Source organism: Bactrocera oleae, chromosome 6 (assembly GCF_042242935.1).
Source record: "Bactrocera oleae isolate idBacOlea1 chromosome 6, idBacOlea1, whole genome shotgun sequence".
NCBI classification, from domain to species: domain Eukaryota; kingdom Metazoa; phylum Arthropoda; class Insecta; order Diptera; family Tephritidae; genus Bactrocera; species Bactrocera oleae.
Genome location: NC_091540.1, coordinates 46,226,645 through 46,244,886, shown reverse-complemented (window position 1 = coordinate 46,244,886; position 18,242 = coordinate 46,226,645). Strand labels below are relative to the sequence as shown.

The 18,242-nt window shown below is 34.0% G+C and overlaps 1 protein-coding gene across 1 annotated transcript in view; it reads left to right on the top strand.

Moving 5' to 3' along the window:
* Positions 1-18,242, top strand: part of LOC106620232 (uncharacterized) — a 100,227-nt gene that overhangs the window by 73,782 nt on the left and 8,203 nt on the right. The window contains exons 15-27 of the mRNA XM_036372201.2: positions 2,125-2,269; positions 2,815-2,909; positions 3,131-3,290; positions 3,413-3,510; positions 4,500-4,590; positions 4,964-5,077; positions 11,134-11,328; positions 12,117-12,274; positions 12,708-12,841; positions 14,795-14,904; positions 16,696-16,865; positions 17,159-17,340; positions 17,516-17,640. Coding sequence (XP_036228094.2) covers positions 2,125-2,269; positions 2,815-2,909; positions 3,131-3,290; positions 3,413-3,510; positions 4,500-4,590; positions 4,964-5,077; positions 11,134-11,328; positions 12,117-12,274; positions 12,708-12,841; positions 14,795-14,904; positions 16,696-16,865; positions 17,159-17,340; positions 17,516-17,640 — 1,777 coding nt within the window. The remainder of the gene's footprint in view (positions 1-2,124; positions 2,270-2,814; positions 2,910-3,130; positions 3,291-3,412; positions 3,511-4,499; positions 4,591-4,963; positions 5,078-11,133; positions 11,329-12,116; positions 12,275-12,707; positions 12,842-14,794; positions 14,905-16,695; positions 16,866-17,158; positions 17,341-17,515; positions 17,641-18,242) is intronic.

Genomic DNA, 18,242 nt, shown 5'->3' with positions numbered 1-18,242 from the left:
ATTCAGGCACTTAAAAGATTTGAACAATTTTTCATAGTGCCTAAATTTTTCAGTGAGGGTTACAAGATCACGACCGATTTCGTTAAAGCCATTGCGTGTCTCCCTATAAACTTTAAATAGATCGATTTCAATAGATCTACAATTTAAACAGGACCAACGCAATCCCTTACAGTCGATAATAGAATCTAAGATTCTACCAGTCAGTCCAGCACATTTAATATGGGCAAGCCCATCACAAAGCCAGCATGAAACGTAGCGATCTGACTCGCCTTTAATGTTACAATTGGGGAAGTTACAAGACATAATAAACCACAAGAATGAAGATCAAATAAAAGAGTAGGTAGAACAAAATTTAATAGATTAATAATAAATTAGTGTGTTAATAAAATATTAATAATAATAAATTCAATTAAGAACAATTTTTTTTTTTTATCAAAGTTTAAAACCAAGACAATTTGAAGAAGCAATATAGCGAGCAGTTTTAGAAGCACTGTAACAAATAAAAAACTAAACGCAACACAGCTGTGAATAAAGAAGTAAATAAAATAAACAAAGTGAGAAAATAGAATAAAATAAAACAAAATGAAAGAAAGGCTGACTCGACACCAAAAATTGGAAAGTTTAAACTTTTTAATACTTTTTAATACCGCACAAAACAGAACATAAAATACTTATCATGAAACTGAGAGTTTAATCACTAAAAATTTGTATTAACACGGTAATAAAAATCAGTTAAACTTCGAGAATTTTTTAATATAAAAACACAAATGTACACAGCTAAAAAAATTGCAGCTTAACAGCTTGAAGTGTTGCCACCTATATAGCCAGTTTTTCTAACGAAAAATGCTTTTGTGCTTCAAAACAACTAGAAATTTTTTACTTGTTTATACCTAACCCTGCCACATTGTTCTCTTATTGCCGCTATACTTCGGATGTCCACATACTGTGTCTTTCAAAGGCATAAGAATATCTTTAGCTTTGGGCTAAAGGGTCTACAACAGGAGGCACTTTGAAAACATTTCTTAATCATTTCTCAAGACTTAGTCTATCGTATATTGAAATGTCTACAACGTCGTGTTGATAAACCAAGCTTGCATATGCGAACGCATATTGATATGATATTAAAGTTCTAAAGTATCCAAAAACATCCCAAACGACTACCAGCTGGGGTTTTACAAACAGATGTTGATGTTCTTACGTTTTTGAAAATTTCAGGAGAGAAGTCGGAGATATTCGAATAAGACATCAATTGAATTCAGTGTATAACAAGAACTTACTTACTATTAAAAGTACATAATTAATTGTTGTTGGGTGCTTAAAATACTGACGAGGATCTTAAGAAGAGTTCCTGAAATTTCATACAAAAAGATAAAGTGTACGCCTGATGCTCAAGCCGTCTTCTGAACAAAACTTTTCGGTAGTACGGAGGGGATCATATAAGACGGTAGAAGATTGAGTTTCGGTTAGTCTCACATTGAGGTAGTGAGTAAAGGATTTGCATTAATCTTTCTTGTGAAATATATATTGTGTTTTCAAAATCCAAACCTTTTCACCATCTGAAGAGAACTCATAATATATAAAGTTTCGGCACTTTTCTAGTTATTTCCCCAGTAGTGAATAGAGTTGAATGTGATTGTGCCATAAATTTATATAATTATTCAAATATTTTGTACAGTTATATGATAATTTTTTAGTTTTCGAATTTGTATCAAAAGTTTTAAAATAACTATTCAGAATTATCTAGATTAACTCATTAAATATCAGCGCCATCTATCGTAACTTTTTTTCTCAATTCCTGGCGCATATGCAAGCAAAATTGTTCTGATGTGTTGGATTACATCACATATAAATATTAATATTTGAATTTAAAATAGTTGAGCATAATTTGGTAATAGTCGGTCGAACTCAAATGTGAAGAAGGTCAAGTAAAATTCCTATTTTACATATATACTCGTATACTCGTATATATGGTATATATGCACTTTTGTGTAAAAATTGTGTACGTTATCAAGTAGAAATTTGTGACTTTATCCAATTTGTTTCATTTGTGGCAGTTTTCTTATTAACATAACTTTCCATATCATCTTTTCCACTTTCACTCGATCTCGGCACTCATACACACAGACGCGTGCACATCACCAAGGAGACGCTCAAGTGCTTGGATGGCGATTACGAAGTGGAAGAGGGCAAAGGTGCGGAGCGCAACACATATCTGAAGGATCATCAAATCGAAACTTATCTCATAGTGCCAGGTGATATTTATCGACCGGTAAGTGTAGTTGTGTGTGTGTGTGTGTAAATACACACAAATGTACCAATAAATATAGAAGTAGTTATTTGACGATTGCTAAGTTGTGAACACGACCGCCCCTCGACACGAGGCACGTGTTGCACACGCATGACCGTCCACGCACACAAGTGTACGTGTTTCCAGTGGCGCAACCGAATACTCGTATATGCTAAATAAGTTATGACTTCACATGACTGTTCGCACACAAACACACAGACACACAGGGTGGCAAGCGCGGGGGCGGGGGAGGGGGGTGAGTTATGTAAAACGTCAAAAGGCAATGAAATAAACGCCTAAAATGACAACGGAAATATAATAAGAAATAAGCTGCGAGCACAATAACAGATCCACGCATACAGACATACAAATATATATTATATATGTATATAAATAGAGAAGCACCTGTGCCACATGGCGAGCTGAGCGACACACACTCTCACGAACGCAATAATTTTATAACAAAAACATTATAAAAATTTTCTATTTTCATATTGGCTTGTTGGTGTGCATATGTGTGTGTGCAGCATAAGAAATCACGCAACCGACTGCAGGTGAATGGCAATATTTCGAAGGAACTGCGAATGATGGGACATGCTAGCGCACAGAAGAATACATCCAAGTGAGTACACGCACACGTATACATATACTTATATTTAGATACGAAATAGGAATGATTTGGCATTCGAGCAGCTCATTTTTATACACCGCCCTTTGTAAGCTTTCCTATTCCCCTTACCTTTTTGCTTTCTTTGCTATTCGCCGATTTTTCTGTGAAATCGCATTTGTTCGATTCGGAAATTGTTCCAAGTAATGAATGTGTGAAAATCTACAAATTTACAGATTTGGCTTCGGCGACAGCTCGGAGGGAGCCAAGGATCCGGAAGACGAGGTGAATGAGTATCTGATGCGTGCGATTGATGCGCGTAGCATTGACCATTTGCGTGCGGAACATTGTCAGTCGGTGTTGTTGTCCTTCAAGGACGAAGCGCTGGAAAAGAAGGTAAGTCGGTGTACTGACAACAACAAAACACTTGTGACTAGACAATATGTATGAAATTAAATTATGTTTATTTAAGGTGCGAGATATCATTTTGTTTTTCTCATTGTCGCTTTTATTTTCAGTATGGTTCGGAGCCGGATCGCATGTTGGGTGTATATTTCTACTGCAGTTTCATTGTGCTGGTTGCGACGACACTTATAAGACTTTCCATATTCAAACCGTAAGTTGCAATATACTTTGTGGTGTACCGCAAGTTAACAAATAAACATGATGATGGTGGTAGAGTTTTGGTATTTTTAAAATACAGAAAAACTCGCTTAAAGCTACCATATTTTAAATGTAATTTAAGTGATTAATTAATTCGTACACTTTTTTTTAAATACGTTAAACGGTGATGGAGGGTGCCAGAGTTTTTCCAAAACCTAATAAGAAAATATTATTACAATAGACTAATATAGGTAGTGAACAAAATACTAGTCAAAATTTTGATTCTTGATAAAATGGCGGCTTCTCAGGAAACTAGATTTTGGTGAAAAAATTTATACTTCAGAGTGGCTTAAAAAATCGAAATTATTCTAAAACATCCTATTGCTTTTTTTTACCTGACAAATAAATCTAAGAAAGTCGTGCGTAAATTTCAGACGGTCGGTTCAGCCGCAGAGACCAGCTTAAAATTTTAGGAGCCGATTACACCAAGCTAACAATTCTTACAAATATTATCAAATATATGTACATTCTATATATTTGCATAAGGAAAAATGTATTTTCTGAAATCAATTGCTTAGTGATTGTGTGTATAGCAACAAATAAAATTCGGTATTGCTAGAGTTCTGTCACCCAATGGACTTGTTGTTGTGCTCATAAAGATTGTGAATTCGGCTCCCTTCTTCGAGTGATAACTCAGTTTTTCAGCGCGTGTGTAACTTTTCGAGGGACTTGGGGTTTTGACGCGGGCAAAGAAGTTATGTTTTTTTTGTGTTGAAACTTATGAGCTAAAGTAAATAACTTCAAGAGAAATATTTACATTCGTTTTCCCCAAACTTTTCTGGTTCATATTAATTAATTTAATATGAATAATTCACCAGTAATGCAGTTAACTAGAGAAGTTAAATAAAAATAATAATATAGTATATTTGCAAGTCAGAAATTTATATATTTAATACACCAAAATTTATGGTATTACTTTTATATAAAAATATTTCATTTCAGGAATTTACCCACAGTCATCACTTCATGTGGAACAATTGTTGTTGTGCTGCTGGTTTCGCTGCTCGTCGCCTCGCATGTTATCAATATGAAAGTACGTATACGCCATGGCAGCCAAGTGGCATTAAAAATTCACATTCATATACATACAGCCTGTCGCACCTTGCTGAGTGCGCTTACAATATCAGATGTTGTTAGATTAAAGCACACTTCTGCATTTAAATAAATATTTGTGTGCACATACATTCGATCATACATAAGACCGTTGTTTTGTCCATACCATTTGTGCGCAAATCAAATTATATTGGAAATACCGTTTTATTCAATTTGATACCAGCAACTTAGTTCTGCCTTTGTACAGTTACATGCTAAAGCAATGTAACGCACACATTTACATATAAAAATAAAAAAATCATTGTGCGATTGTTGAAGCCGTTACAATTCTCTGTTGTTGTGTTTACTTGCAGCTACCGATTGGTGTCAAGAGATTCTCTTCACGTATTCATAGCGATCGCTTGTTGGCGCAGTGTTTTGCTTTTTTAACCGTTACGCTGATTGCCCTCACTACCATATTGACAATGGTGAGTAGCAAATATGCATTGATTATGGTCTGTGTATGTTTTCCCCAATGGGATGTTTGATTAAGCATGCATGTTTTTATTGTTGTAAATATTTTTTAGCTTACTTTTTGGTATTTTTGTTGTTGATATTTGTTTTAAACAATTTCTGAAATTCATGACAGAAGAACCACCTTTCGTTAGTGATTTCAATTGAATATGTGTTGGAATAATGTTTCGTGGTAGAGTGAAAAGGTGTAACAGTAAAAATAATTTAAGTTTTTTTTCCCAAAAAATATTGGTTTGTTCAAAAATGTGCTGGTGTTAAAAATGTTTGTTCGCTTTTAGCACCGTTGAGTTCCAAAAATATTGTACTTTCAGTTAGATATTTAGTTAAATTTTTAGGTATCAAGAATAAATGTAGGTTGATCAAGTTTGTTTAAAATATTATTTACTAATGAAAATTAATATATTTTGCAGGCTGGTCTTTAAGCGGTGGCTAATATTCACTAAATTTCTCTATTCACTTTTGTGTTATCCCTTTATATCTACTCCAGTCCTTGACGTGAATAATTATAAAGTTGAGCGGTAGACAAGGACTTCATGTAATTTGAGGGGGGAAATAAAATCAGTCGCAAAGTTTGGCTAAATTATTGGCTCAAAATATCCCGGCCTTGCCCTTCGTAGAAAAAAAAACAATTGATACCAGGTTTCAATAAATTTTCGGATCCAAAAATTATTTAGTTATGCCTATATTAACATACATAGGTGAGAAATGTTGTTTGGTAATATTGTGGAAGGAATAAATAAAGAAGTGCTTTTCCGTTGCGCCAATAAGAGCATTAAGTGAAATAAAAATACGTGATTACTCAGATTTTTAGTTAAAAAAAATTATTCTAGAAAAAGCTTAAAATATTATATAATAAAGGCACATAATGGGCAGCTCTATTTGGTGTTTTCTCTTATATTAATACAAATTATGTATGTACATATATATTTATTATATGCAAGATTTCCTGTTTGATTCTATCTTAATACCTATGTATATTACTCGTATCTTAAAAGTAAATAATAAAGCTAAGAAAACTCTTAAGCTGAGACATTGAAAGCTTTTGTGCCAAAAATTGTTGACTTACTTCTATATATGTAATACATGCAGAATTGAAGTTGGAGGCTTACCGGTGAATGAAAGCAAAATTCTTAGCCGACTTAAGTCGTGTCTTCCGCACATGGCAGACGAGCCTGTGCTTAAGCAAATAAGTGAAAAAATGTGCGTTCGTATACATATATTTATACTTGTATGTATATAAATAATGTATGTATAAATTTATTTAAATAGAAAGATAAAACAGTAAGCTGTGCTACATATATTATATAAGTTCGGTGCTGCCGACTACTTTGCCACATATTTATGCATTTTTGCAAAACAAATGCGAAAGTTCTGAAATGAATGAATCTCAATTCGAACGAGCATATATCAATTTGTAACACCTCAAATTTTACACACATACAAATGTATGTCTATAATTTGTGCATCATACAAAGCATACAAATATTTTGTGTGATTGTGTTCGGATGATGATGGCCGTTGCGTGTGTGTGTATGAAAGAAGCTTTTGGTCTAAAGTGTATACACATATATTTAAATTTATGTATAGTGATGTTTAATACACCTTAAGCGTATAGCCTTAGCATGCATATGAGCTCGGTCGCGCCAATTATTCAATTCATGTGGGAGAATCACACCCGCTTTGTGCTTAGAATATATTTTCGGAAAACGGTGCAAACAAAATGCTTTCATTTTTTCCAATGAATCAAAACTTCATGGTTTTTTTAATCCTAAAAAGGAAATAATAACAAAATTTTAATGTGAAAAATGCTCATTAGCTCGATTGAAAAATTTCTTTTGACTGGTTTATGTACATAGAGTAACTTTTCCACTTCTAAAAAATATACTTTGACAAATTTTCACAATGCAGCATATGTGCTTTCGACGACTTTATTGAAATTTTCTAGCAAAATTGTTTTAGTAAGTTTTCCAGAAAATGATAAAAACTACCTGATAGAGTTGATTGTTAGAGGGTTACCGTTAATTAAAATTTATTTGTTCCTTTACTTGTCCTAGTAGTTACAAAAATATATAAATATAAAGTCAAAGCTGTAATATTACTTTACAAACATATTTATACACCGGGTTTAAGAAGTGATATAAAGAAACACAGTACAAATATACTAAATATTCTATACTATATATATTTGATGTGTGTATGTTTAGTCATCATATTGTGTAAATAAACATATAGAAAGTGAAAACAAACAAAAAAAAAGGTACAACAAAGTCTGTGTTAAAATTTTATGTAGCGGCAAAAGTTTTTCCATTAAGCATTCACCGCGGCAACAGACACTTTGCCCTAGGCTTTATACCTATATAACTCTAGCAAATCTACACAACACACTCGCAAAGCTTTGTGCGCGCCCAAAAGTGTGCTAAAGTATTTGTGGAAAAACCTTCGAGAGGTAGACACATTGCTGTCAAACTTTTCTTCTCACTTTTCCACTTGATTTGTAAGCACAATGATGTTACACAAATGACTAACGGTGTCTTTTCATTTCTGCTTTCCTATTTTTCGTTTATAGTTTCCATTTGTTGTTTTATACTTTTGCAACATGTTGCTACAGAGTATAATAATTTTGTTTTCCTAGCGGTTGTTTGTATCACCTAAAACTAATCCAGATTGATAAAGGGTTATATAAATATCAATGATGAAGATGACGAGACGAGCTGAAATTCGGATTCATTACATAACATTCTTACAATATTCCCATGTTACAGCAAAAATGGAGGATTTCGTAGCAGAAGCCCTTACTTGCCATATAACAAAATTTTAAATTCCATCTGATTCTTTCACGAATAGTCCCTCTAAAGTGTGTCACTTTATGATCAAAAATTGTCCAAATTGAACCAAAACTATTCAACCCCATAGCTACCGAATATGTGGACCCCAGTGCCTATAATTTATGACTTGATTAATTATTTCCCTTAGCTCACATATACCTAATATAAAGATTTTCGAACTTCCAGTTGATTTTATCCCACTTATCTCAGCCAATATGCGTGTTATCTCAATAAAAGCAAGAGAGCGTATTTTCCTAATAACACTGTATCTTTGTGCCTAAAATAAAATCGGGTGAAAACTTGCACCTCCATATAACTAATCACAGAATTTTCAAACATCCGGTTGATTTTAGTCCATTTATGTTGGTGACGGTATGTGAGGTACTTCAACGAAACTCGAAGAGCATTTAATTTTGTTAATAGTATGCTGTATTACCAAAAATACTTAGATAAAAATCGGGTCAATACTACCCCCATCTCTCATATACCTAGCATCAGATTTTGAAACTTCCGGCCACTACATATATTAATTTTCGTTATAGGTATCAAACCTTATGCCAAACATGTCGTTCAATGTGTGAGTTATATATTTATAAAAATTGTTGGAAAATATAATCTCAATAAATCAGCAATGTCAAAATTAACTCAATTAGTCCATCTCTTTCTTTGTCCCCAAAATAGCCTGTATAATAATTTCCGACAAAATATGTGATACTTTAATAAAATTAAATCAACAAGTTTTCTTAAAATTCCAAACCCTATTACCCAAAAATAATGAATAGCGATCCTCTGGTTGATGTTTTCACATCAGCTCATTTTATTAAATTGAGCTTCTTCAGTTGAGTTTATATCCCATATATCTTATTTGAAAATGATTTTAATACAATTTCAGCTGACGGGAAGTAAATTATAGTAATAAAACTAAGTGAGTATATGACCTATAATAAACTTAATAAAATGCCAAATTTGATTTTAATACATTTACAATTTCATCAAATAATGAATGTTGCATTGTTTTACAAAACTTTTTAATATAAAGCTTTCCTAACACCAGAAGGTATTATCCCCGCATTAATCTTTGCAAGTTGCAAGTGTATAAAATGTTCGGTTACTCCCAAACTTAGCTCTTCCTTACTTGTTCTTTTTATTTTTGTGGCAAAATGGTTAGACCACACATTAACCTTTAGACGCTGGTGTCTTAATCACAGTCAAGCAAAAATATCCATCAGGGCTGTTGACCAACAGCTGTGAAACAGACAAATGCGCATGGATGTATATAAATATAATCAAAAGGTAGAAACTATGACTCATGTAATTAAATGTGCTTATTCACTTGCCTACTAAGTAACCAGAAAGGCATTTGCGATTCAGCTATGCTATATTTGAATATTTATGTTATATAATGTTTTGGTGGTACTCTTTATGAAAAGGACTACTTGGTTATAAAATCTTGAGAAAAAATATTCAAGTTATAATGACAATGTACTCTGACTTTCCTCCAAGGAAATGTACACTTAATCGCACATCAAAAGCAACAGTCAGAAGCAGGGACGAACACTTATGTCAAAGCTAACGCACACACTTGATTTTCTTTGTTGTTACAACTCGTATGACATTTGTATTAGTCCTTAAGCAAATTACCCACTTTTATATAGACATGTTTTTGTTAATTCACATAAATCTTTTTCGTTGCTTGTGGCATTTTATCCGCTGAAACTTCTTTGCGCTACATCATAGTTTTTTTATATGATCTATATATATATTTAATAATAATAATAATGATGCAATAATATTTGTAATATTTTGAAAAAATTACTTATAAAATTTTTATGCTACTAGAAGATTTGCCTTTGTTATGAATTTCAATCAGCCGATCGAAAATGAAGGAAGCTTTCTGTCTCTAAACCAAAATGTCGAATAAGTGGGTTTATCATATCGAAGACATACATATGTAATGAGTAGTGCTAAAATAAAAAGAAAATTAATTTAAAGCTTAACTTAAACGCACATATATCTATATATTTTTCTTTGTAATAGAATTCACACAGAAACATGCATTGCATTGCATTAGTCGTATTTATTAAACTCCCAAAAGTAAAGAAATGACGAGTGAGAACTTTTTTTGATGTTAAAACCCCATCTCGAGCATTTTTTTAAAAATATGGTTAACCTTCCTTAACTCTTAAAGTCTACTAAAAACTGTTAAGTGCCTTCATGAAGACTTGCGCTTTTTCATTTGCGACACAGAGCTACTAATAGCGGCGCTAATGTCAGCAAGAGTGGGTGGCGAGGAGCGATAGTGCGATACGCAAATTGGTAATTTAACGGGATTGCTTGTCGCACCACGTACAAATTGTCAGCGGAGCCCATTATTGTGTGCTTTTAACAGAAATTACGCAAACTTTGCCATCTTTACTACAAACATATAGCCATAATAGCTTTCGTTTACAACAACAATGACACCCCTATGGCTTAAGAGTACGCCATAATAGTTGTTATCGCCGTTTTATGGAGTTTTAATGAAAGTTCTATTATGGCAACTTGTTTGCTCTTGCAGCCTCTAGGTCAACCTCTATTTTGCTGTTGTTGTTAAAGCTTTTTGTTTTTTATTACTATGACGTTTTCCTCTTGTCATTTATGTTTTCTTGGTAAGGCCAAACAATTTCCGCTCAAGATTTATAAAAAACTGTGTTTGCACTTAGCGTGAGGTTCATTGCAGTTATTGCGCTCGGGTTTATACTTTCCGACTTTGCTAAACACACGGCTAGTTAAAAGTGTCTTAGGTCGTTGTCCACATCGACTTAGAATCAAATTTGCGATCAGATTGTCTATTTTTTTTAATATGATAAAACGTTTTGTGGTGATCAATACCTCAGAGTTGAATTACATTTTTTCAAAGGAAAAATTTGGTTTAAGGTTTATTTTGGTTTGAATTGACTGCTGGAGGATTTGGGAATCTCATCAAAGATAACAAAAATTCTTACAAGCTTAAAAATATTATATGTTCCCCAGAAGATCAACTAGACTTAAAAAAAAAATTTTGTACAATATGACCATTTAAATTTATTACATTTCATTTATTGTTTCTAAGTTTTATATACTTCACCATTGCATGTGTCCCATACAAACGACTTACCATTGTCCTTTACATACTAACTTTTTATTTCTTTTCATTTTATTTACAGGCCTATGAAATCTTCTACAATATTAGTTTCGATATTTCGCCAATGAGTAGCCAAGCCAATACACCCATATTCCTAGGCAATTCTACAATGAGAGCAGCTGACGTCATTGCTTTCGATACTAATTTTGAAACGTTTGAGAGAGCAACTAGTCCCGGCGTAGACGACTTTAAATGTGATTATTTTTTAGCTATAAATGTAAGTAAATAACAGTTGTGCTTAATTGGTTAGGTTAGGTTAGGTGGCTGATCCAGAGATCATACTTGGACTACAATATTCAGTCCTTTGTGAAGCGATAAAAAAAGAACTTATGTGTCAGATCTTATAAGTCAACAAAGCGCTTAGTGGACCATACAAATATGCGCAGGCGTTTAATTTCTACGCCCACCAGTTAGGCGGGAAGTCTGAAAGTATGAACTTCCAAGTGTTTAAATCTTGATAACGCGGAATGATCTAGAAGGAAATGTTGATATGTTTCCATTATTCTTATATAAAGCTTCTGCAGATAGCGTTCGGTAAGATTGCCAAGCTTTCAGCATGAATGCCGATAGGACAGAGGTCTGTTAGAATCCCACAACTAGGAGGTGACTAGCCTTACTGAGGGCAAAATTACTATTTCTTAAATAAAAAAGAACAAAAGAAGTATAAACTAAAAACAAAAAAAAAAATAGTAAAGATTAAAAAAATAAATATAAACTATTTCTCAGAATCTTATTAACTTTGCCATTTAGTGTATCGAAAGTATTTGTTTAAATTGTAACACAATGAAGTCCGTCAAAGACAGTCAATTGCCATAACAAGTTGTTGCAGCTTATTGCTCGTTATTTATTGATTGCCTTTTGTAGTTCAATAAGTTTCCTAAGCCCCACTCAGACGACGCTTCCTGTCTACTCTCTATTCTCAACTTGAGATATGTTAATATTTAACTTTTTTCTCTTTGTCGCCTCTCTCTGACTCTGTTGTTTTTGTATACGCGCACTTGACAGACTTTCTTGCTGCTGACGTTGCTTTCGATGATGACTTGCGCCACTTACCAGGTGTTGCGAATTGTATTGAAGTTGTTGTTGTTACTGCTTGTTGCTGCCTTTTACACCGGCTTCTCGCTGTATTTGTATATGCGCAGGGATGTGCTCTTCATGCTGGAGTGAGTACCAATTTCAATGATTTATTTTAATTGACAGAGACATATATTCAAATTTTGCGCAGAATTAATTTATTTCAAATATTTAAAATAAATTTTTGATATAAAAGTTTTTACAAGAAAATTACTCTTAACAACGTACACCATTTACAATACTTATTACCTTTATCATGTAATCAACTTAATAATATAATTGACCGTCTTCTGTTTTCTTTTCCACATGTACTTCATATACTATTTCACTCGCCTGCGATCTGCTATCCTACTATTTATCAACGCTGTAATCTCCTTAACAATTAACATCTTGCCTGCAACGCAAAACGGCACGTGTCCGTATGCCCATAATTATCACCAACAACTCTGTTGGATTCTTATTGAACGAACGGATTGCCTTTGGCACACGACTTGACAATGTCGAAACGTTGTCTTTAACCAGCATGGAAGAGGCTCTGCTGCGCTATATAATTGATTTCATTTTCCTGTTTGCATTTATGTTGGCGCTGATTTTTCACAGTCACCAGACAGAGGCCACTTATCGTCTTGATTTCATTTGGAAATTACAAGCCACTGGTGAGTAAGCGAAGACACACAGCGAAATGGAAGTAATTATTTGCGAGGAATTTTGCTTCAAATTACTGATGAATGTTGTTTGTTATTTGAAGAGTTTGTTCAATGACTTTAAAGAAATTCTGTTGTAGCGGTGAAATCACAAAATAGTGCAGCATGGCGCATACGTAAATTGAGTTAATATCATAGTACAACAAGGCGTACACGTAACTTATTAAAGTACTGTTTATTTAGCGAAAGTTCCAACACTATTTTAATAGCTGCAACAGTTGACTCTAGTGGTAAAGTTATTGACTATTTACTATTCCATGTTACAGTTATTGCAAACTTCGCTTCCCAAAAGTTGTTGCGCATATAAATCAGGTATACGCTTGCAAGTGTGGTTGACCAAGTGTAAAACTATAAAAGTTAAGCGCTGGAAGTATTTTGAAATATGAAATATATACATATACAACTAAAAATCATCAATAAAAGGTCAATAGTCTGTAAGGCGAAGCTTTTTCCTTTTATTCGCAGGATATTCAACTAGAAGCTAATCGAAAGCTCTAAAACATTAAAAACAACTGCAATACTAATTTCCAATACATATACTATTGTAACATTTTAGAGAAGCGAAAAGCGTTTTCCCTTGATTTTATATGTTTTGACTGAGTCTACACAACGTTGTATATAAATAAATAATCCAACAGATTTTAAAGTTTATTGCAAGTAAGACTACTTACTCTTATTGCTCTTACTTATATTCGTTTGTCCATAAAATTCTACATCACTGCTTTAAATATTTATCAAAGCTCTCTGGCACTGCGATTTCTCGCTCGAAAAACTTTGTTCTAAGCATTGGGAACATTTTGAACTGCCACGTAGAATGCCAACATTTAACTAATTAAGATTTCATTGTAGCACAAACACTGCGAAAGTTGCGACAATTGAATTTTACACAAACTTTCAGTACCTACAGACAAATCGTATTAAATATTTAGGTGTCGCGTATACGCCATGGTGTACTCCGCTTTCTCGAAGCACATTTGTTGTTTAAGCTGCGTTGTTTACAGTTGATTTTATTTCACGCTTTTTATTGGAATTCAATTACGGGCGCCATGCTACAAAGCAGCAACTAGTAAAACAGCTCCGCAAACTGTCACAACGAACCAAAAAGAAACGAAGAAATAAAGATTTCACTGAAAATAAAAGTGTCATGGCAAAACACTGGATGAGAAAACGAATCGCGAAATTATTTGCGACTTCTGCCACGCATCAAAGAGCTGTCGTGCGTTACGCTTATTATTGTTGCACCGCTCATAGTTGTCGCAGCGACAACATTATTGCATTCCCTCTGACAACTATTTATGACGTTCGTTTTGCATAACTGCAGCACAAGAACTCTTATTTAATTTGCATGCACGCAGCCAACCCCACCGTCAACTCAGTAAGCCAGTCAAACCGTCAGCCACAGAGTCAGTCTAACAGTAACTAACCAACCATGGTTGGCAACAGCTGTAAGCCATTTCTTCAGCAGCATCGTCGTCGTCATTCATGTCATCAATGCAGCCACCAATTCACCAATACTTGTGCGTCGTGCGACCTTCGCTTGTACCCCACATTGAAATGCAGTGAATCCTTCGGGCGATCCAAACAACAACAACGGCGAATATATTTGCTCAACTTGACGCAACATTTAAATGCTGATGCAGCCAAGCAACAGCGTCAAACATGCAAACTGAAACATATAAACATACATACAAGTACAAAGAAATGTACAAATGCGTGAATATTGTGCAGCGGTGCGCATTTCAGCATTTCTTCGTTTATATTTATTTTTAAGATCTTTTTGCCATCGCTCATATTTACACAAAAATATTTTCATTCATATTTTTCTTCAAATTTCTCTTTTATGCTTCGTCGACGTTTCGGAAAACCCTGCACCCGCCTGTGATGTTGCAACCTCATGCTATTTAGAGGAGAAAGAGGACATGGAACATTTGCAGGCGTACAATCGCAAGCTGCTGGAGAATATATTGCCTGTGCATGTGGCGGAACATTTTTTGAGTCGGGACAAAAATATCGACGTAAGTACTTGCAACATATAAATATTTATATATGTTACCTTTTCCATCACCACAATGCCATTTTTACATAACCAAAACTATGCATTTATGTTAAAATTGTTTCTTTGGGGACAATAAATTTTAGCAGATAGAAGAAAGGTCACAGGAAATACACAAGGTGATGCGACATTTTTGATAAAATTGTGTGGCAGTGCTGAGCAAGCCATCTCTAAGTTCAGTGTTGATAATAAAAATATTTTATAAATCCTTTAGATCAAATTAAACCGCCTTAAGGCATATAAATATTTTTGCTAAAAGACACAGTGTTACACTGGCTTTAATTTTTGAGATGGTTTGACGGAATTATATACTTCTGCTCCAAACTTTAAAATACCCTTCAGCTAGCACAATAAAAAAGACGTTTCGAAATACCTCGCTGTCGTCCACCTCGGAACTAAATTTAACGTCATTAATGCCCTACCGTAAACAAAGTTGACAAAGCGCACAGTATTATCAGGAAAATATGTTGTTTCATTAAAATGTCTTAAAGATATTTTGGGTATACACCATAGTTAGACATACGCACTGAGATTCCCATATTGATATCTGAAAATTTTGAGTCTCATTTCAACAATTTTTATGTAAGAGGCACTATTTGTGCAAATGTTTTTTGCGATATCTTCATTGGCTCGTATTATATACTGTTAAGTAAAAGAGATAGAACTTAAAACCCTTTTCTTACTGTAAAATAAAAATGTCAGGATAATGTTAGATAAAAAATTTTGTTGAAATTGCTAGTAGTAGTTCATGTGGTATAGTATTTCAAAGTAGATAGTGTCACGCCCATTGTCCAATTTTTATAACAGATTCTATAAAGTCATTCCGTACTATCTTGGTTAGGAAATTCAATACTTTTACGAATTAAGTATAACAATTCAATATTAACTAATTTTCCAAGTGTTATAGAGACATTACTACCTTACTGCGCTTTCAGAAATTTAACATCAGAAGTCCTTTCATCAAATATTCTTTTTAGACAAGGCTCCATGAATCAATGTATTAATAAATTATAAAGGAGAGAGTATGTTCATGAATCTTTATTGTAGGTAGTATTAATGGTACACACGAAAGCACGGATTTCCAAGCCTTTTCCTTTTGTTTTCCAACAAAACAAAGTGTCTTTCAATTTAATACTGGCAAAAGGCATACTGCGTGGTTGCATTAATTTCCATTTTATTTCCGGTGTTCTCCAACAAATAATCAAAATTAGGTTACCGATTGCATCTTCCTGGCGTCGTTGTAATTTTATTGCCATACAAATAAAACATATAGTACTTCTATATGCAGAAAAGTATAAAATCAAAACACATACGAATTGTTCAGGCATAACTGTCACTCCGTTGCTGAGCACAATAAATATTAATATTATTTTATTTACATTTTACCCCTACGCTGGCAAACAAACAATTGCCAACCATTGTGCATGTGTGTGTATGTGTGATGATGCTACAACACTTCCATGTTCGCCTCCACCAACACCACCGGCGCTGCGACCACTAAATCAACAATCAACACTTGGCTGCCACTCAATGAACGCCACTAACGCCAACAAATGCCGAATAATCCACAACAACTGCACGGTTACATCCGCTATGCTCAACATATTCTGTATTGTGTGCGGTTGCCTGCACTGATGGACCGTTAACACCGCCACATCATATACATATACACAATGCCACCATCATTGCCATCGCACCAATTGTCGACACCGGCTGTCACTATTGGCCACACCCACTCGCAATCGACGCGCAGGATCTCTATCACGAGCAGTGCGATAGTGTGTGTATACTATTTGCCTCAATTCCGAATTTTTCGGAGTTCTACGTGGAGCTCGAGGGCAACAATGAAGGCGTGGAATGCTTACGTTTGCTCAACGAGATTATCGCCGATTTCGATGAACTGCTCAGTGAGGAGCGTTTTCGGTGAGTTTTAAGCACAGAATTATATTCACGCTTACATATAAACCATCAAGTTATTTATATGTGTGCGTGAATTTTTTTAAGAATAATTTAATTTAGTCTGGCCTGAGTAGGTGGGTGTTTGCATGTACGTCGCAAGTTTTGTGATTAATCCTCGAAATGAATATCAAATATCAAATTATTTACAAATACCTAAATAAATTAATAAATAATTGTTTTTACAATTTATTCACCTTATTTTATGTATTTTTTAAATAAAAAAAATATTTTTCTATCATATCGTACCTTCTATACAGATATATTGAAAAAATCAAGAGTACGGGCGCAACATACATGGCTGCTTCTGGTTTAACGGCGAACACCTGTGATCAAGTGAATTTCGCTCATATTACCGCTATGGCGGAGTATGCGCTGCAGTTATTCGACAAAATCGAGGAGGTTAACACGCACTCATTCAATAATTTCCGCTTGCGAATTGGTAAGAAGAGTTCCAAATTAATTAAATAGTTGTAAAATATAAATTACGATAAAATTCAAAAAAGTATAAAATTTATTAAAAGAAAATATTATGGTGTAAATTATTTATAAATGGAAGGAGCCTCATTGATAAACAGAACTTTTATATGAAAATCTTTGGCTCTCATTTCCAACAGGTATCAATATCGGTCCCGTCGTTGCCGGTGTTATTGGCGCTCGTAAACCACAATACGATATATGGGGTAATGCTGTTAATGTGGCATCGCGCATGGATTCCACTGGATTACCAGATCATATACAGGTAACGATTTCCAAAAATGTTTCCAAAAAATATCAAATTTCACAAGGAATGTATTATTAAAACTGAATCACCTTTTATAATAAAGGTCACGCAAAATCAATATTAAGATATTATAGTCTAAAGTAAAACCAGGAACATATACTTGCTCAAAAATTGCTGAATTTTATCCTAATTTACTTATATGTTACTAGCTTAGGGCTATCCAGCCACTCATTTGCTAACATAACGTTCTTAATAGCTGCGTAAATCGTAAGTTATAACTCTTTTGAACAAATCAGCTTTACGTCATTCCATAGCTACTAATGGTAGACGGTTATTTTGATCGATATTAAGCGCTTTGGGATCAAACGTTGTTGACACACATCTCTTTTTCTTCCTTTTCTCCATACACTTACGTGTAATTAACACAAAGGAGCGACCACCGAAAAGCTCGTCGGCGAATTTAAAAAGTCACATGAATTGAATAGTATTTCTCTGATACATACTCGTACTTATCCTTCAAGGAAAATTAAGACATATATCGTGATGATTCCTTTTACTACAATAGAAATACTTCCGTCTGAAAGCTAATCACCACCAACGTGAAAATTAATATACAAAAA